Below are 18946 nucleotides of genomic sequence, written 5' to 3'. Positions count from 1 at the left end.
ACTGCTAGGAGTAATTCCTGAGTGCATGAACCAGGAGTAACCCTGTGCATCGTCAGGTGTGACCCCAAAAGAAAAAAAAAGGTAGAAGGTTGCATTAGGGTATCTGGGCGCTTCCTGGCCCCTATTCAGAGATTACTTCTGATTGAGGCCAACCTGGTCTGGACACTCGGGAGACGTTGACGTGACCCACCCAGAAACTCTTCATCACTGTCCCTGCTGTGATCAAGGAGGATTCACCAACCTCTAGTACCTCACCCCTGCTGGCTGGCAGGCAGGAGGGTACCTGGTGGCAGGGCCTACCCCGTGCCTGCCACCAGGGCCTTTGCCCCACCTCTCTCCTTTATGGGAGTTCTAGATGACTTCCTCAGCCTCCACATTAGTTCTTATTCTCTCCCAGGGGCCTTGAGCAACGTGCTTCCTTGTTTCTGGGGGCTCCAGAAATAAGCAAGGCCCAGCCTGTAAAGGATCCCAGAAGGCCCTTCCACCCCCAGATAACCGAGTAGGCTCTGCCAACTGGCTGGGGTACTGGGGGCACCTGGGCTCCACACCATTCTTGCAGCTTACTCCTGCACAGGCGGAGGCTGTGTGTGGCATCACTCACTAGAGAAGCACCAGGGGCCACTCAGCCCTGGCCACACAGCTACTGCCTCTGCTGGCCAGTCCCCCTAGGCAGAGTGTCCTCTCCACAAAGCTAAAGGGACAGGAGCGAGACCACCGCACCCAGGGCATTGAACAAACACCTTCACCCAGTGTGGGGGCAGGCACAGAACAGCCCTGGATGAGGACAAAAAAAACAAGATGACAGAACAATCTGGGGCCTTTACTTCTCACATGTGAAGGACAGCAGGGAACTGGGCACCAGCAAGTCACCCCCAACTCCAGATGCAGAACTCTGGTGGGTAGGCATTTGCCCAGAGTGGGAGGACCTGCTTATCAGGGGGGTCCCTCATTAAGAGAAAGAGGGATGTGGCTATCCTGCTGGGGCCCGAGGCCAGTCCACTGAGACGCACACTGACAGGTCAAGAAACCCTGTTAGTGGGGACCAGCGGGTCCCGGGGTCCGAGAGAGCAGACTCTGTCCTCAGAGTAACCAACCACCTGGCCGAGACAAAGGCTGGAGCACATGCTCTCATGTTGTGCCCCAGGTTCCACCCGTGTGGCTCCGGAGCTTCTGTGGGGAGGCCCCCAAACAAGCAAACGTGTAAAGGTAACCATGTCTGCTCGATCTCAAAACAGTTTTTCTTTCCCACAAAAGACAAGAGTCAAGCACGCTTCTAGGACAGGCGGGGAGCAGACATGGCACGTGGGAACCACCGTAACTAATACATTCCCTGGGCTGCTCCGCTGAACCAGTTGGTCTTTTTCCATTTTTCTGTTTTCTGTTTTTTGGTTTTTTGTTTTCGGTTCATACCGGGTGGTGCTCAGGGTTTACACTCAGGCATCATCCTGTCAGTGCTCAGGAGCCATAGGAATGGCAGGGATTGAACCCGAGCTGCCCGTGCGCAAGGCAAGCGCCCTACCCGGTGTTCTATTGCCCCGGCCCTACTTCACATCTTAAGAGACTGGGTAGAGTGGGGGTGTCGCAGGTGGTCCCTCTGTGGAGTCTAAGGAGAGAGGGTCCCTGCCAGGTCTGGCTCTGACCCAGCCTGGTCCATTATGACCTCCCAGGTTGTGCCCAAGTCTTTGTGACAGAGATCCTGGAGCCAGACCGGGGGGCTGTGACACCAAAGGCCCCTCAGTGAGAGGGTGGCAGGAGGGACCAGGCCAGAGCCTGGACCTGGGGTCAGGAAGGGATCACAGGCTGATATGGAGAAGCCAAAGACCCTGGGGTCCTGTGGCCATTCCCACTGCCAGTGCCCTCAGCCCCCAACTTCCAGCAGCCATGGAGGATGCCCGGAATCGCCCTGCCAAGACTTTGTAAGGTGGCCCTGTCCATGCACTCGATCCCCCTCACTGAGCCAAGTGTCAGGCCCTTCCCTGCCCTGCGGGCGGGGGGGAGTCCCAGAGGCGGGGTCTGTATCTCAGTTGATGAGAGACAGACCCAGTGCGGGTGAGCCAGTTGTGGGGAGGAAGGAGGGGGCAAACGGGGTCAGGATGGGCCTAGGCTCTTGGGAGGGACAAGGGCAGGGAGGCTCCTGTGGCTGGGGCCGGACAGCAGGGCCAGAGCCCCCAGCCTCACCAGGACCGTCTCCTCCATGCTCCAGCACGTGCCCCTGGCGCCTGCAGAGCAGTGCTTCTTCCAGCTGGAACAAGAGAACCAGAACCTGGTAAGGACGCGGAGCCGCCACCCCCCCCCCCACGCCCCTGCGCCCGCAGTTCTTCATCCCCCGCCCCAAGCCCAAGCAGCAGCTGTGACAGCCTTTGCCTCTCTCTCTCCCCCACACCTCTCACCCCCAGAAAAAACAGAACCAAGACCTGCGGGAGCAGTTAGGGTCTCTCCTGAGGCCAGGCCCGCACTACCTGCCCCTCTGTCCCAGGCACTCCAGCTTCACTGCCTTGGCCTGGGTAAGTGTTGGGCAGCGCCTGGATTGCCCCCCCCCCCACCGCCATCACCAGATCGGGAGGCCCAGCCTGTACCCCCGCAGTCCCTGACCTGCCCCCCCTGCCCTCCCACAGTCTCCGGAGCACATCAGCCGGCGGCCCCCAGAGGAGCACCGAGGCCCGGTGCAACTGCTGCGGCGCGAGGAGGCATTCGTGCAGCAGTCACAGGTGGGCTCGCAGCGGGTGGGCGCCTGCAGGGAGGCTGCTGCGGGCCACGGGGAGCCCTGCCCACACCGTGCTGTCTCGCAGAAGGAGCTGCAGCAGATCCGGCTGTCCTTTGAGAGGAAGAAGATGGCCATTACTGAGGCACGTGCTCCGGGGTGGATCGGGGCGGCAGGCAAGGTCCCCGAAGCTCCGGGCGTGACTCAGCCTCCCCCTTGTATCCCCCAGGTATGGGACGGAGTGGCCGAGGTACACACGGCCCTGAACAACCAGGCCACCGGGCTGATGGTAGGTCCCCAAAGGGAAAGCCTGATGCACCCCCGCCCCCCCCCAATGTCCCTAGAGACCGACCAGGTGGAGGGGAGGATTCCAGATGAGAGAGAGCTGGCTGCAGTATAGTCAGGGGTGAAGGCCCTGTTTTACCTCCTCAATCCCACAGAATCTCAAGAAAGACATACGGGGCGTGCTGGACCAGATGGAAGACATTCAACTGGAGATTCTGGGGTGATGTGCTGACGGGAGGTGGAAGGTGGGGGGGTTGCTGGTTGCAAGAGGGTGGGTGTCCTGCTCAGAATGGGGCAGACCAATGCCTGGCCCTATCCCAGTTCACAGCACCAGGCTGGAGCCCCGGGAATGCACAGGGCTGACGATGCTCCCTGAACCCCCCCACCAGGGAGCGCGCGCAGAGTCGCACCCAGGCCCGGAAGGAGCGGCAGCTGGCCTGCCTGGTAGGCCCCGCCCATCCCGCCCTCGCCACGCCCACTCCTCGCCACGCCCATCGTTTCCCTCGCCACGCCCACTCCGGGAGGTTGTCCTGAGCCCGGGAGGTTGTCCTGAGCCCGGGAAGCGCGAGTGGGCGGCCTGAGTCTCCGGAGGTTGGGTGGCAGCACCTGGACCTCCTGTCCTGAGCCCGGCTGACGTCCCTCCTCCTCCGCAGAGGCCGAAGCTGGGATGTCCCGAGACCTTCAAGAGCCAGCTCTGGTAGGTGGCTGTGCGCGGGGTCAGGGGCAGAGCCCAGTCCCAGGATGGTCCCCATCGGCGCCCCCGCCCCCTGACCGCCACCGCCCGCAGGCTGCTGGCCCTGAAGCTGCTGCTGGGCACCCTGCTGGCCTGCACCGCCGCCTACGTGTACGTGGTGGACCCTGCGCCCTTCGAGGGGCTGGTGCCGCCCCTGCTGAGCCGCGCCGCCGTCTGGAGGCTGCGGGCGCTGCTGAGCCCGTTCCTACGCCTCGAGGTGGACGATTTCCTGCCCTTCTAGACCCGAAGGCCCCGCGGACCCAATGAGGAGAAGCCCTGGCAGCCGGCACTTACCCCGGGTGCCCAGCGGCCTTGCCGGCCCCCGCTCGTGGGCCCCTGGCACTGGCGCTCACGGTCCCAGCCAGGAGGCATGGAGCAGGGTGGAGGCGGGGGTCTCTGCCGGGGGTGGGGCCTGTGCTGGACATACAGCGGTGACAAACAGTGGTGTCTATGAGCTTGTTTCCGCGCAAGGGGCGAGGCCGCCTCCCAAGACTCCCATCTAACTGTGAGGTCCCTCAGGCTGTGCTCCACGCCGCACCCCATTCGCCTCTGGGTGACCACCCCCAGCCTGTACAACAGTCTAAAGGGGTCTCTGTTAAAAATACAAGGGATTCCTCAGACCTCATTCCTGCAACTGAGCCCACTGTGAGGTCAGATGGTGTGACCCACTGACCCCACACCTCATGAGGCCCCGCCCCAGCTGGGCCACCCCCCACCCCCCTCACCAGTCACCCCAACCTCCCCCAGTCCTACCATTCCCAGACCCAGGGTCCCCGTCTTAGCAGAGCCTCTTGGAACTGCCCTTGCAGGACCATGGTGGTGGACAGAGCTACAGAGTTAAACACCAAAATTTTTATTGAGCATTAATTGAACTGGGGCTGGGAACAGTAAAGGGGGGCTCTGCAGCTAGCTCATCCCTCGTGGGCCCGCTGCTGCCAGGCAGGAAGGGGGGAAACTTGGACCTTGCCTGCCCCAGGGAAAGAGGCGGAGAGGCTCAACAGGCTTAGGGCCTGCAGGCAGCGGAAGCTCTGTGCCCCTCTGACCCCTGCACAGACAGAGCAAAGACTGCCCAGGGTGGGTGGCTGGGGCAGAGCCACCAACAGGCCAACAGGACCCCCACCCCAGCAGGAGTTAAGGCATCTGTTCATGGGGGGGGCAGGGGAAAGGGGAGAGTGCAGTGGCCTGCTGGGACAACCTGAGGCCCCCCACAGCCCACCCCACAGAGGCCAGGGCCCCCCCGGGGAGAAAGTGGCTTCTAAAGTGCTTAGCTGGGCAAGAGGGACAGGGGGCTGGTATCACCCCCGAAGGCCATGCTAGTCCCAGCAGGTCTGGGCAGTCCGCCTGGACTATTGGCACCCTGCAGCGGTTGGGGATTTCCTGAGGTGGGTGGACACAGGGTCACAGGACCCTGTGGGCTGGGAGTCAAAGTGTGGCTGGTGGAGAGGGAGGGACCCCCACAGCGGGGGGTTGGGGTCCGTGGCAGCCTGGCCTTGCAAGCCAGGGTTGGCATCACGGGCTGGGCCGGGGCAGGCCCCGCAGTTGCCTACTTGCTGTCTCTCTCAGGCCCTGCGAGGCTGGGGAAAAGGCTGGAGGCAGCGGAGTGCAGGCGGCAGACAGCCCCGCGTGGGGGTACCCCAGCAGCAGGGCTCCAGGGCACCCGCAGAGTTGGGTGGTCCTCAGGGAAGCCAAGGTGGCACAGGTGCAGGCCAGGGGGCCCCCGGGGCTGGCCACGCCGCCCCCATCCACGGCTGCAGGCGCTGATCCGCCCCCTGCGGGCCGCAGTGTCCATCCGTCCCGTGAGAGAGAAGCAGAAAGGAGGAGGTCAGCGGAAGTGAGCGCAGGACAAGGCTGCCCAGCTTGGCACCCAAGCCCAGTTTCCCTCCCCTTATACTGCGCCCACCCTGCAGCAACCCCCACCCGGCCATCCCCTTAACCCCCCGCCCTGGCCCCCCACCCACTCTCCGTGGCAGGATGAGTGGGTGAGGTGATACCTGCAAGGGTAGTCACAGGGCCTAGAAGGGGCACCCCTAGGCTCGGAGCCATTGAGTGGTCCCACATGCAACCCCTTTAACCCCTTTTCTGTCTCCATCCCTCGTGTTGCTGGGGACCTCCAGGGTGGCTGCAGCCCCAGCCTTTCTCCAAACCACAGATGCTGCTGACCCAGCGGACCCTCATGCTTGTCAGCAAAAGGACTGTCCAGCCCCATCTCCCAGTCTTCATTAGTGCCCCAGAGGCAGGAACATCTGAGCCCCCACTGATGCTCCTGAGGCCTGACCCCCCCATGTCTCCCATCCCCAGGGTCCCAGCCCTGGCATGAACAGCCCTGGCCCTGTTCAAGGAAATGATCAAAAGGACTCTTTTTCTTTTTTTAATAAAATTATAGATATATAGATGTCGATATAAAAACATAAAACAGACACAACGCAAGCGGACGCTGCCGTGTGCTTACTCTCAGGCCCCTGGCGCCAGGAGGAACGTGGAGCCCACTCCGCTCCCCAGGTAACCCTGCCAGGCCCTGACTGTGGCCTGTGGCTGAAGCATCTCCAGTTTGGCAAGGAGGGGACCTCTGGTTGCACAAGGCCCCCGGGGCGGCATCTGTCCCATGCCAGCCCCCGCCTGCCCCCGCAAGAGCATAAAGCAGAGGTTAAGGCTTGAATGAAAGCAAGTTTCCTGGCGGCAGGAGCGGCGGGGCCCGAGCATGAACACAGGGGACACTGGCAGGGCAGCTCAGCACAGAGACAGGGGGATGCGCCCCCCACCAGCTGGGAAGACAGAACACACAGAGCTGGGACCCCACCCCCAGCTGGCTGGCTGTCCTTCCCGCCGTGCTGGGCTCCCCGCAGAAGACTCGGCCTGGCCAAGCTCCGGGCTTCCCACGGGTCCCTGAAAGGCAATGGGTTAGGAGCAGCCAGGTGGCAGGCCCGCAGCTGTGTCTGGGCCGCAGAGACCTCTGGGAGGGCAGTGGGTGGGGACGGGCTGGTGACCACCTTGGGGACACAGGGGCAGTTCCATGCAGATGCAGCACATATCCAGCTGCCCCAGCCTAGGGCACGGGGCACTGCCAGATCCCGAAGCCCTTGGCCTGGCCACACCCAGGGGAACCGCTGGGTGGACAGAGGTGCGGAGTGGGAAGGACTGGCTGAGGGGCGGGTGGCGCTCTCCTGCCGACGGATCCGCACCAGGCCTGGGCAGTGAAGTCTGGAGGGAGGGCCTTGCCGCAGGGGAGTCCAATCGTGGTGCCACATTGGACGCGTGGCGGTCAGTCCTCACACCGAGATCTCGTACGTGGTCCCGCCCACGCCAGACACCTTCTTAACGAGCGTGTGCCGGGCAGGGCTGGCGGGGGGCCCCGAGGGACCAGCAGCGGGACCCAGGCGGGCCAGGCCTGGGGACTGCCCGTTAAGCTTACTTGGGGGGGTCTTCAGCTGAGGGTGGTCCCTGCATCAAAACAAGCACACACAGGCACGCACAAGGTGAACGAGGGACCACGTGGGACAGAGGCCAGCAGAGGGGACAGGACAGATGGCACAGACACAGACAGAGCCCTGGGCAGCCCTGCCCTGTGCAGAGTGCCCAGCTGGGGCAGGGACTGTGCTGTCACAGACACTGACGTCACAACTGCCATCAGCCCTGCCCACCCCGACCCCAGCACGGAGAGGCGAGGACACGGGCATGGACTCTGGGCCTCATTCCGTCCTGGGAACCCCAGATGGGTGGCTCTGCAGTGACTCTCTTGCCTTCTTCCCTGTCTCCTCCTTGCTCTGGCGCTCCTTCCCACCCCTCACTGACCAAGTGGGTTCCTGACCATGTTGCCCAAACATCCAAGGGGGTGAGAGCCCCTCCCTCCATGTCCCTGACTCACCACATAGCTGCCACTCCTGAAACAGCGGCGGTGATGCCCCCAGGATTCTGGGGTGCCCAGCAAAGGGGCCTCAGCACATAGCGCTGGTCAGTCTCATACCTGCATCCCACCCAGAGGAGCAGCAGGGCCAAATACCCTCAGTGGCTCACCTGACCAGCCTGCCTACCCGGCCTCAGTTTCCCCATTTCTGCCTTTAGGGAGCTATGTATTCACTGGAGGTCAGGACCGTGACACTGGGCAGCTCAGCCTCTTGGACATGGACAGTGATCCCCCTTTCCTGGGACAGAAGCCCCTGAAGCCGCCCCCCCCCATTGTTTGGGTCTGCCCCAGCTTGGGGAGGACATGGAGCACCAAGCTCGTGAGAACCACACTGCCCTGGCCACAGGACAGGCCATTGCATCCTCACTGGGCACTGGCTACCTGGAGCCCTCAGGCCAGGAAAGAGCATGCCCACCTCCCACAGGCAGCCACACAGCAATCCCCAAGCCCAGGCTGCCCCCAGGGGCTGAAGGCCCGCAGCACCCACCTCTGCATGGCCAGTGAGGGTGGAGGCTCCTGGAGGTCCGCGTGGATGAAGGCGACGGCCTTGGGGCCTGCATAGGAGGGCGAGCGGGGGGCGCTGGGTGGGGAGGGTGGTCCCTGGCGCGCCGGCGACCTGCGGGAGCCGCTGCCGGGCCGGGGCCCCGGGGCATTGTTGTTGGCCAGGTCCGCCTGCAGGGAGGAGGAGGAGGTCCGCGGTGCCCGGCTCACGGCGCTGGACAGCGAGGACAGCGACGTCTGCAGCGCGGGGTTGCGGGCGCCCCCAAAGCCGGCCCCCGCCACCAGGTCGTCTCGGGAGCCATAGCGCAGCGCGGGGCCCCGCGGCCCCTCCGACAGCAGGCTGGCCTGCTGCAGGCTGTAGGAGCTGGGCGCTTCGTACACGCCCGAGTCGCCAAAGAGCGAGTCGGCCTGGGAGCGCAGCAGCCGCTCGCGCTCCTCCCGGTCCTTGCGCTCCTGGATGGAGGCCATGATGGTCCGGGACAGGTTGTCGTAGCGCACGGGCGAGGGCTCCCGCGGCCGCGGGCCCAGCACGGGGCTGAAGCTGCGGGGCGAGGGCCGCGGCGGGTCGCCCGGCGGCCCCGGGTGCAGGTAGGGCGAGCGGTAGCCGGCCACCGGGTGGGCCGGGCAGGCGTGGCCGCCGGGCGAGCCGGGGCTGAGCAGGCTGTCGTAGGAGAGGCTACCGTTGCGGTTGGGCAGCGCGTGGGGGGCAAAGATGCTGCGGTGCGGGGTGGGGGGCCCACCCTCAGAGCGCAGGGGTTGCAGCGCCACGTGGTCCCCGCCCCGACGGCCAGTGGCCCGGAGGCTCAGGGAGCGCAGGGCGCCGGAGAAGGTGTCAGTGGCGCTGAGAGGCGGGGATGGCGGGTAGGCGGAGCGCAGGCCACCAGCCGAGTACTCGGCCAGGTCCATGCTGGGCTCTGATTCGAAGTCCAGGCTGTCATCCCCCAGGGCCAGGGAGTCAGTCACCTGCGGGCAGAGAGAGGACCCACGTGGGAACCCAGGGGCACTGGAGGGGGCAGAGCAACAAACTGTACCCAGCGGCATCCTCCGCCTTGCCAAGCCACACCTCCATCAGCCACAGAAGAGATGGGAGTGGACGGCAGCCTCCACCTCCCCTGCAGGACTGCTCTGCCGTGGACTCCCTTGAGAGCCAGCAAAGACCAAGGCTGCTTTCTGGACATCCCACACCTGGGTGCTGCCTGGGGCAGGCACTGCCTGAGGCCAAGGCTGGCCTTCAAGATCCCCCGTGCCCTGTCAAGGGGCACCACTGCATCAGAGGAAAGGTCTCTCGAGGCATGAGGGCTTGGGGACAAGAATCTGCAGAACCTCCAAACTCCATGGGGCTAAGCAGAGGGACATACATAAGCTCCAGGACCGGAGCTAACCCACTGGAACTGTGAATGGGACCCAGGCCAATGCCTGGAGGGAAGGAAATCCCACCATGCCCAGGGAGGGCTGCCAGCCATCTAGGGGACAGGGTTACCCCATGATGCCCAGGGAGGCCTCTTCGAGAGACAGGCACGGAAGGCACTGGTCCCCCCACATGCTGGGCCCCACTGTATCGGTCACTCTGGGGGGCCAGGGAGGAGGCTGGGGAACCCCCCCCGAAGGTGGGGAGATAAGGAAAGCTCAGAACTTGGGGATCCTCCTCAACCCTCATCCTCCAGGGCGCCCAAAGCTCCGAGTGGTTATTGTATTTGACTCGAGGAAAACAAATGAGTTGTTTCAAACCATCTCAAATTCTTTCCAGGCCTTCCCGTGGGCCTTATAGAATTCCCAGTGGTGGAATCCCAAGCATCTGGCACACATGCTCCCGGGGGTGCCACCTACCAAACCTGGGCACTGCCAGCAGAGGGAGTTGGCTAGAACTGCCCGATCAGCTTCCCCACGGGGTTCTAAGCTTGGTGGGGTCCTTCCCAAGCCCCCCTAGGAGAGGAGGGGCCCCGAGGAGGCACCCCTGGGGGTGGGGCCAAGGCCTGCTCACCTGCTCCCCTGGCCCGCAGAAGGGCGCCTTGGGACCCGTCGGGAAGGCGGGCCGGAACTTGTACATAGCCGGCGTAGGGGGGTTGGTCCTCTGTGCCGACAAGGCGCTCTCTGGGGAGATGTCCGCAGTCAGGCTGGGGTGAGCCGTGCCCCTCCCCCACTCGGATGTCCCCACCTCACCAGCACTGCCAGGGCGTGCAGTCTGCCCCTCGCTGATGAATGTGCCGGCCTCTACCTTGGGGGGCAGGGGTGGCCCAAGGTCCAGCGGTTTCTCATCCAGCCGGTCCAGGCTGCCCTTAGACTGGGAGAAGACATGATCAGTGGGGAGCAAGGGGGCTGGGAACTTATCTGAGGGCACCTCCCTGCTGCCCAATGATCTTGACCCTTGCCCCCAGTTCCCCAAACAACCCCCTTCCCACTTCCAGGCCCCCTCCAGCCTAGCTGCTTCACACCTGTAAGACTCCGGCCCACACCTCCAGCCCTCCCTCAGCCCCAGGTCCCCACCTTGCTTCGGCCCAGACTGGCCTTCAGCCCGTTGTCACTAAGTTTGACCTTAAGTGGTGCAGCTCGCTCCAGCAGCTCTGGCCGGAAGAAGGGCGGCTTCAAGCGAGCCGCGAGTGGCAGCCGGGGCGCCTCCACCACATACCTGCACCAGGGGCACAGGGGTCAGTGGCCAGAGCCACCTGGCCTGAACACACACCCCAAGGGCAGGGCCGGCCCCACCTGCCAAGGGCAAAAGTGGACCGGGCTTAGGGTCTGCCGCTGCCCCCCGCCCCAAACCCAGCAGAGCTGCCCCCCCCAACATCCCGCCCGGGCCTCACCGGGGTGCCAGGGGGCTGCACAGCACATGCTCGACGTTCCCATAGCAGCCGCGCGTGAAGGGGTTCACGCCCCCTCGGAACTTCCCTGTCACCTGTGGACACGGGCCCCCCCTCAGCCAGCCTGGCACCCAGGATCCAGGCCCAGGCGGGCAGAGGGCAGAGCAGGCAGAGCTGAGGCTGTCGAGGGGCTGCCTCTATCTGTCTCTGTGGCAGTGGCACCTTGCACAGAAAGGAAGGAGCCAGCGCAGGGAGGTGTGGGCACCCCCCAGGCCCCACCCCCACTCCACTTCCTGGAGCTCCTCCCTCAATCCCGCATGGCCCCCATCAACCCATGGGGACCCCTTTGCCCCCACCCCTCTATGCGCCCCCAGGGTTTACACCTGCTCGTTGGTGGTGCGTCCCCGAGTGACCAGCACCACGTGGAAGCCGGTGAGGCCGATGACGGGAATGAAGAAGAGACCGGCCACACACATGACAGCCATACTGGTCTGTTAAGGCCAATGGCCCAGGGTGAGGGGCTAGGAAGGGCCTGGGGAATGGCGGGCCCCTTACTCCCAGCCCTGCTCCAGAACCCCTTACCCAGCCTCCACCAACCCTGTGCCAAGTGCCACTATCCTCACCCCTGCCCCCACCCCCGCTGGGGTCGAATCAAGGATACGTGATGGTGGTGTGCGCGGCACCCAGCCCCTCTGAGTGGTTCAACACGTAGACCAGGCCGAAGGCCACCACGCCCACCATGTGTGCGCTGAGCGACAGCAGAAACAGGAAGAAATAGCGGTAGTTGCGGCGCCCGATGCAGTTGTTGACCCAGGGACAGTGGTGGTCGAAGTCCTGGGCAGGAGCAGTGCGTCAGGGCATATGGGGGGAGGGGGCACTGGGTGAGGTGAAGAGGAGTGGGCGGGGTGCAGAGGGAGGGGAGGGGGCAGGGTGGATGGGGTGGGACGGGCAGTGTAGTGGGTGGGGCACGGCAGTCACCTCCACACAGTTGTCGCAGACGCTGCAGTGGGAGCAGCGTGGCGGGCGGTAGAAATGGCAGGTGGCGCACCACTTCATGCGGACCTGGATGCCCCGCACATCCACGTTCTTGTACAGCGGGGCCCGGAAATCATCCTCCTTGTCCTCGTCCTCATCCGCTGCGGTGGGGCGGGGTGGGGAAAGTGTCTTCTTGGCAGGAAGGTCCCTGCCCGGTCCCCCGCCACCCCTCCATGCCTCTCGGGCCGCCCCCTGGCACCCCAAGGCTCTCCCACCCACTCACACTGGAACAGGAGTGAGAGTGCAGAAGGCCTGGCCCTCAGCCCTACCTCGGGGGAAGACGCCGGGGTCCATGAAGGTGGCCATGCTGAAGTTGGCCAGGACAAAGAGGAAGATGATGCCATTGTAGACTGGAATGACTGGGGACACCGCTCGGGTCAACCATGGACACCTGTGTGGCCGTGGGGCCAGAGGCAGTAGGCATGGACATGCAATGTGTTGGCTGAACCCTCAAGTTACCTCAGTATTTGGTGAGGCAACAAGAGGTCACTCCTGCCACAGGCTGACCATGAACCTACCCATCTCTGCCCAACCCACGGGCTGTACGTGGCATACATGTAGGCTCTGCTGTGCCACATCCGATCCCAGCCACCCCAGGAGAAGAAACTCAGGCTTCCAGAGGTTTGGAGGCCTGAGGCCACCCCATTTAGAAAAACCCATTGACAAGATACCTCATCCCCACTACCCCACATCCTGGAGCCAGGAGCCCAGAAATGGGAGGGTGAGCCCTTACTTCCCAGAGGCTGCCTGACAGAGAAAACCCCCATGGGCCAGCTCAGGCCAACCTCAGCTTCCCTTAGACCCGTCCTGAGTCCAGGGAGTCTCACCAGGGCAAGTCTGGAATTTGAGTTGCCCTGGCTTCATGGCAGGCATCACTCCTGCTCCTGAGGGTGGGGTGTCAGGTCAGGGTCCCCTTCTTTCCACTTTGCCCCCTTCTGGCTCCCTGGAGATCTTCCACACGTCCTGGTGGCTGCTCGCCGCTGCCTGACCCGGGGAATCTGCCAGTCCTCAGGCACATGGCCAGCGGCCCCTGGCTTGACCCTGTCACCCAGTTGGCTCCTCAGAGACCGTCCTGGTAGCAACTCCCCCTCTCTCCCACAGCTCTTGGCTCCTGAGGCCACGTGGGGGCACTCAGGTGCTCTGAGGACTGGGAGGAGAGAGCTGGGAAATCCCCACAGCAGCCCCTGACTGTGAGGACAGGGTGATCCTGGCCACCAGTGAGGTGAGCAGTGCCCAGGGCCCGTGTTGGCTATGCTGGCGCGCCCACGCCTGCCTTGGCCCCGAGCCAGCCCTGCCGCCCCGGCAACCACCTCCATGGCAGCAGCTTTGCTATTTTTAGTGGGAAGCAAGAGGCTATTTAAAGATCCCACTTCCCACGACAGCACTCACGGGCTGCGAGCAGCCAGCTACCCCTGCCTCCTCGCCAGGACCCACAGGCCTGGGTTCCCTCGGCTCTGGCATCCCGACCCGAGCGGTCGAGACACACCATGGTGGATACCTGGCTCCCCGCCCACGCTGCATGCCGGGACCGGGGTGGTGCTACGCCTGGTTCGTGGCCGCCTACTCGCTGTCATTCAACACGGCGACAGGGAGTGCCCAGTAAGCCAGGGAGGGCAGGCAGGTGAGAGCCACCTGAGGTGTGCCCAGCAGCTGGGGCGAGGGGAGCCCCCAGGCGCAGCTCAGACACTAGGTCACTTTCCCCAGCCCCTTCTGGGAGGGGCCGGCTGCAGTGTGTGCAGTGCAGACACGCAGGGCCCCGGTTTCAATCGCGAGACGCAGCGCGGCAAGGCAAGCGCAGCCTGATGCACCTGCGGGAATCCTGGGCAGAGGGGAGCAGGGGCGCGGCGGCAACACGCAGACTCCGGCACTGGGGGCTGGACTCGGGGAGAATCCGGAGTGTGGGTCTTGCCCATCACTACGATCAATCCAGAGAGTCCGTTGCTCACCAACGCAGCCCAGTGGACCCTCTCCATTGCCCGGGTTGTGCCGCCCATGACACAGAATGAAGGGCAGGGGCCGGCCTTGGGGGCTGCTCCATGCTCTCAGCCAGGCCCCAGGGACAGACCTTGACCGTGAGGGAGATGCCCAGGGCGGGGGTGGGAGCTGCAACCGCGTGACAACAGGGCACATCTGGAAACCTGTACTGTGATGGGCAACACCTGTAGTGAGGCATGCGGCGGCCTCTGTCCAGGCCCGACCAGCACGCCTGGGCTGCATCTACCAGGCTCAGGCAGAGAGGGCCTTAGTTGGTATTGGGTGGCTTGGGGGTCTCAGGCTCCTAGATGGGGACCTGGCCACTGACCCCTTCCGTGCCCACTGTCCCTACATCCCCAGCTTTGTCTCGGATTCAGGATCAGTCAGTCCCATGCATTCCCTCCCCACCCTCTGCTAGCACCTGAACACGTATCACAGACCGCTCCTGCCTCACAAGGACAGGCTCGAGGGCTAAGACTGCCTGCGCGGGGAACCCAGCCACCTGGAAAAGCGTGCAAGCAGGGAGGAGACAGAGGAATGAGCACACTGGCATAAACACAGACACACACCCCAGCGATAGCACGCAGGAACACACATGCACACATGAACCTGCTCTGGCATGTGTGTGCACTGTGGGCTCATCCTGCAGGCCCGCCTGCTCTGAGGTATGTGTACTTGGACACGGAACATGTGTGAATGCTCCATGGCTATGAACATAGGCACACAGGTGTGCACACTCAGGCACACAGACATGACAGCCCCAACCCGGCACACATGCACCCTTGCCCATGTACATGCTCCTGACCTGCCCATCCAACCCAGCTCTAGCCACCTCTGGCTGGAGGCTAGAGCCGTCAGCTCTAGCTGACCTCCCTGGGGGTCCCTCTGCCTTGGTGGGCTCTGCAGCAAGCAGGCCAGGCTCGTGAAGGCAGGCAGCACTTCCCAGTGCTCCCCAAGCCTTTAGGGGGGGCCCTACTTAAGGAGATAGCACCCCGTTCCCACACGGGCTGGAGCACTCCAGGCCAGCCCTAACACCCCCTGCTGGCTGCAGACACACGTTGGACCCCAGGGAGTTGGCGGGCCGGGTGCCCCAGATTCCACGTCCCAAGGCTCCTCTCTGTCCAGCCCCCTCCTCCCAAGCAGCAGGGCCACACTAGGGCTGACGCCCCGAGCCCTGCCTGGGCAGCGGGGGAGATGCCACCCCAGTGCCGGTGGAGGGCTCTGCAGGGGCTGCATGCTCGCCGCAGCTAAAAGCGGAACGGAAAATTTTAACTCAGCCGTTTTCATTTAAATGGGCTCTTCATTAACACGGTGGGAGAGGAGCTCTCACTAGCAGGGGCATGTGGGCCGGAGGGACTAAGCTACCCCATGCTCCTCGGGCCACTGGGTGCCTCTGGCCCTGAGGAGCTTGTACCCGCCCATCAGATCGGTGCAGACGCCGAGCAGATGGGGAAAATGAGGCCCCAGGGGCCAGCCGCCTGCTCCAGTGCTGGCAAGGGCTCCCAGTGAGCTCCACCCCCAGGGGCCCCTCCCCAGGGGCCGCTGCCAGAGGGGCCCACTGCAGTCTGGCCGAGCTCCGGGCTTTTTCTTCCCCAGCGGCTCCCTGAGACGTGTCTGGGACTCTGAGTGTGGGAAGTGCTCAGGTCCTTTGTGGGGACTGGCCACAGACCCTGCCCAGCAGCTGGGGTTGGTACCCGCCAGTAGCCCTGACTCTGACGATCACAGGGTCCCTGTCGCTCTGCAAAGTGGCTCTGGGAAGAGGGAAAGGGAGGAGCACCAGGCTGGCTGACAACCCCCTGTGGCCTGTTCCCAGCACTGCCACAGCCTGGCCCTAAGGCTGACTATGGAGGGCTTGTGGGCCCCAAAGGAAAAGGCCCCACCAGGACATAGGGAGGTTTCTTGGAAGCGAAGGAACACTGGGTATCTGCCCGGTGGCACATGCCACCCCATTCCTACTTCCAGACAGGGATCCCATGATGGGGGCTCCGAGGACTCCCCAAGGGCTGGAGCAGCTGTGTCTGAGTCTGCCGCAGGTCTGGGCCCAGAAACCAGGCTGAAGAGTGGGTGCTCAGTGACGAAAGGCCAGACCCCAAAGGGGAATCACCCAGCCCCAGTGTGCCCCAATTAGCAAACTGGGGGACACGAATGGGCCTGGTCTTCCCTGCGGAGCCCTGCTTGAGCACCCAGCTCCCTCAGAGGAACTCAGTGAATCAGGGATGGGGGCAGGACGAGCCTGGCTGGCATCTGACCCCTAGAAAGTGGCCTTGGCATGGCCATGGCCCCCAGTTCACCACACCTGGGCCTCGATCCTGTCACAGGGCCTGCTAGCACCAATGTGTGCAGAGAGACAGCCCCACACAGGGTAGGAAGAGGCACACCTGGCAGGACCAGGGTCCCTGAACGCAGAACCCAGCTATGGATTGGAAACAGGCAGGAAGACAGGCCCCATGGGCCTGGTGCTATGGGGAAGTTCAGCGGGGCTGAGGGCCCAGGAAGGGCTAGGACTTCGGAGAAGCAGCTGGGGGTGAGGTGCAGGTGAGCCCGGGTCACTCTCTGGGGTGGGGATGGTCTGATGTTTTCCTATTTTGTTCCTTATTCTTATTCCACAAGTTCTCCATAGAGAACAGGCACTACTCATTACAGACCAGAAGAAAGCCATGTCCCAGAGGCATGAGAAATGGAGAGGGACAAGTGGAGACCAGGAGGCCAGGGGCAGAGTGCCAGGACTGAAGACCTCTTGGAGGGCCTTAGCTCACTACACAGTTGTCCCTTTCTCTGCCCCATAACTCATGGTGTCTGAGTGGCAAGAACCTGCCTGCTCATCGGAGCCAGGAATAAGCCCATCCACATCGGCCTCTTCTAAACGCATCTTGGCAGCCTGTGGCGCCCACCAGCCCCGGCCCCCACAGGCGTCCAACACAGACACCCCGTCCACATGGCAGCCACCCTCGCTCTTGCTGAAGCCAGGCTGGTTCCTGCCCACCCCTTCTCCAGGCTCATGTACGCTGGTGGGTTAGCACCTGGGCAGGGGGCACAGGCCCCACAGGCCCATGGGAGGTGGGGGTCACCTAGGCTGTTTTGGCTTTAGGCTTATCTGCAAGGCTGAAACGGGGGTTAAGGGGATTGGCAGGTACCCCTCATGCCAAAAAGAGCCCTGAGGGGTTTGGGGCAATCAAGGTGGAGAGGGGGCCCTGTCTTCAGCACACTATGGCAACACCGGGTGGGCAAGAGGCAGCCCATGTCCCAGGTGAAGTTTGGGCTTGCCTTCTGTCTTAATGTCCCAGAGTTCACCAGGGCTGCTGGCCCTGGGTGTGGCCTGGACTGGGCCCTCCAGCTGTGACCACCCAGCCTTCCTGAGAGGAAGGTCAGGGAGGGCGGAGGGCACTGCCAGGCCAGTGTCGGCTGGCTATAGGGCGGGCATGTGGCCGCCTGGCCAGGCCACACGGACTTGGGAACAACTTGGCAGAGGCCCCAAGCTGGACAGACTGGAGGGAACCCAAGAGCCACCCCCGGAGCTGCTCCTGGGGAGGGCTAGGGGCTGTGGGTAGCCGGCGGGCCCTGGCAGCTCCACCCTGGGCAGTGCCTCCACCCAGGGCTGGCCTGGCACACTCCCATCTCGCACCCAGCACTCACCTGTCTGCAGAGTAGCAAGTCGAGCACACTCGGGCCTTCGGCCTCAGCCAGGGCTTAGCACTTCCCCTGCTCACAGCCCTGGAGCCTGCCCCGGTCCCTGCTCCCCAGTGCCCCCGGCTGTGCCCGCGCTGTCCCTGGCCGCTACCCCTTCCGTGCCCCCCGGCGACGCGGCGGACTCACGTGAACACGAAGAACAGGGTGCTGGAACCGACCAGCAGCGCGGCGGCCGTGGCCACCGGGATGTACTTGGCGGGTTTGAGGCGCGTCCCGGGGCTGCGGGGCATCCTGGGCACCGCGCCGCCGCATCCCTCCCCGGGGCCGGGCGGGCGGGGCCGGCCGGGGTCGGGCCGGGCAGGCTGATCGCGGCGCAGGACCCGCGGCAGCAGCGGCGGCGGCGGCGGCGGAGGAGGAGGAGGAGGAAATCCCACCCCACGGGCAGCGGCGGCGCGCTGATGTCAGCGCGCCCCTTAAGGTGGACCAGGCGGCTAGGGGGCCGGGCCGGGGGCCTGGCGGGGGGCGGGGCCTCGCCGCCGCCGCCGCGCCCGGCCCCGCCCCGGGATCACGCACGCGCCCTGAGCGCCCACGCCCTCCTCCTGGGGGGGGGGGCCTCACGGGGAACGCCACCCGCGCTTGCTCCCACCCTGAAGGCCCGGGTGTCTGGGCCGGGGCCTCTGCTGGCACCGATCTGTCCTTCAGCACCTCGGCGCGAGCGGCCGGCCTGTTCCACGCAGATCCCGGGCAGGCCGGACCCCTGCGTTTGGAGTTCCCCTGGCACTCTGGAGGGGGCGGATGAGTGTGACACTGCAGGGACACTTGGTCGCTTATTCCCCGCCCACTCTACTAAATCTGCACAGCTGGACCGCGACGTGCAGGGGGCTGGGCCTTCCCTGTCCTGCTGGTGTGGGTCGGAGCCCCAGGGGCGGCCAGGCAAGTCCGCGTCCTCCCCGCGCCAGGGCGGGGTTCCCTCGGGAAGCACCGGGCAGCCTGCTCCTGCCGGGGATAGGTTGGCGGGAAGCCCCTCCGGCAGGAAATCCCACCCAGTGCCTGGTGCTGCAGCCGCCGCTTAAGGTGGACCCAAGGCCACCCAGTGCTGGGGTCACAGCCAGAATCTGCTGGTCTGTCTTGCTGGCCACCCTCTCTGCGGCCAGACCTCAGCCAAGCTCCAGTGCTCCCATTGTGGGCCAGCTAAAGCTTCTTCCCAGCAGCTGCAAGATGCCTTTTACTGGGAGACCCACTAGCCTCCTCCCAGGTGAGAAACCCTTTGAGGCACAGGCATCTGCTCCTGTGGCCAGAAGCCCAAGTGGCCCAGCAGCACCCCCAGGGCCTAGCGCTGAGACTTCCTGTCTGGGAAGTCCCTCTTTGGACCAGCGCCTTGGGAAGTCTCA

At 64.3% G+C, this 18946-nt stretch overlaps 2 protein-coding genes across 4 annotated transcripts in view; one reads left to right on the top strand and one right to left on the bottom strand.

Annotated features, from left to right (window-relative positions):
- Positions 1 to 4083, top strand: part of CCDC188 (coiled-coil domain containing 188) — a 40583-nt gene extending 36500 nt beyond the window's left edge. Inside the window, exons 3-11 of the mRNA XM_055118670.1 lie at positions 2204 to 2266; positions 2397 to 2504; positions 2616 to 2708; positions 2790 to 2846; positions 2931 to 2990; positions 3142 to 3206; positions 3376 to 3430; positions 3640 to 3683; positions 3774 to 4083. Of these exons, the coding sequence (XP_054974645.1) occupies positions 2204 to 2266; positions 2397 to 2504; positions 2616 to 2708; positions 2790 to 2846; positions 2931 to 2990; positions 3142 to 3206; positions 3376 to 3430; positions 3640 to 3683; positions 3774 to 3960 (732 nt within the window). The 3' untranslated portion in view covers positions 3961 to 4083. The remainder of the gene's footprint in view (positions 1 to 2203; positions 2267 to 2396; positions 2505 to 2615; positions 2709 to 2789; positions 2847 to 2930; positions 2991 to 3141; positions 3207 to 3375; positions 3431 to 3639; positions 3684 to 3773) is intronic.
- Positions 4084 to 4551: 468 nt separating this feature from the next.
- Positions 4552 to 18043, bottom strand: ZDHHC8 (zinc finger DHHC-type palmitoyltransferase 8). Of its 3 annotated transcripts, XR_008627052.1 has the most exons (12): positions 17742 to 18043; positions 12224 to 12345; positions 11898 to 12055; positions 11581 to 11753; positions 11303 to 11405; positions 10923 to 11014; positions 10606 to 10747; positions 10282 to 10402; positions 10103 to 10212; positions 8108 to 9084; positions 6517 to 7157; positions 5351 to 5488 (listed from the first exon to the last, which is right to left on the bottom strand). XR_008627052.1 is itself a non-coding variant. In XM_055118913.1 (11 exons), exons 1-11 carry the CDS (start codon positions 17843 to 17845, stop codon positions 5263 to 5265), a joined length of 2328 nt encoding a protein of 775 aa, XP_054974888.1. In that variant the 5' UTR covers positions 17846 to 18043; the 3' UTR covers positions 4552 to 5262. The 3 variants fall into 3 exon arrangements, 2 of the variants coding, with proteins under 2 accessions (XP_054974888.1, XP_054974889.1); XM_055118913.1 differs by lacking the exon at positions 6517 to 7157 and having other exon boundaries at positions 4552 to 5488; XM_055118914.1 differs by lacking the exon at positions 5351 to 5488 and having other exon boundaries at positions 6075 to 7157.
- Between the last annotated feature and the right edge of the window lie 903 nt (positions 18044 to 18946).

This window comes from Sorex araneus, chromosome 11 (assembly GCF_027595985.1).
Source record: "Sorex araneus isolate mSorAra2 chromosome 11, mSorAra2.pri, whole genome shotgun sequence".
In the NCBI taxonomy this organism is placed as follows: Eukaryota; Metazoa; Chordata; class Mammalia; order Eulipotyphla; family Soricidae; genus Sorex; species Sorex araneus.
Note: the sequence above shows the minus strand (reverse complement) of the source record. Positions and strands in the feature narration are given on the sequence as shown.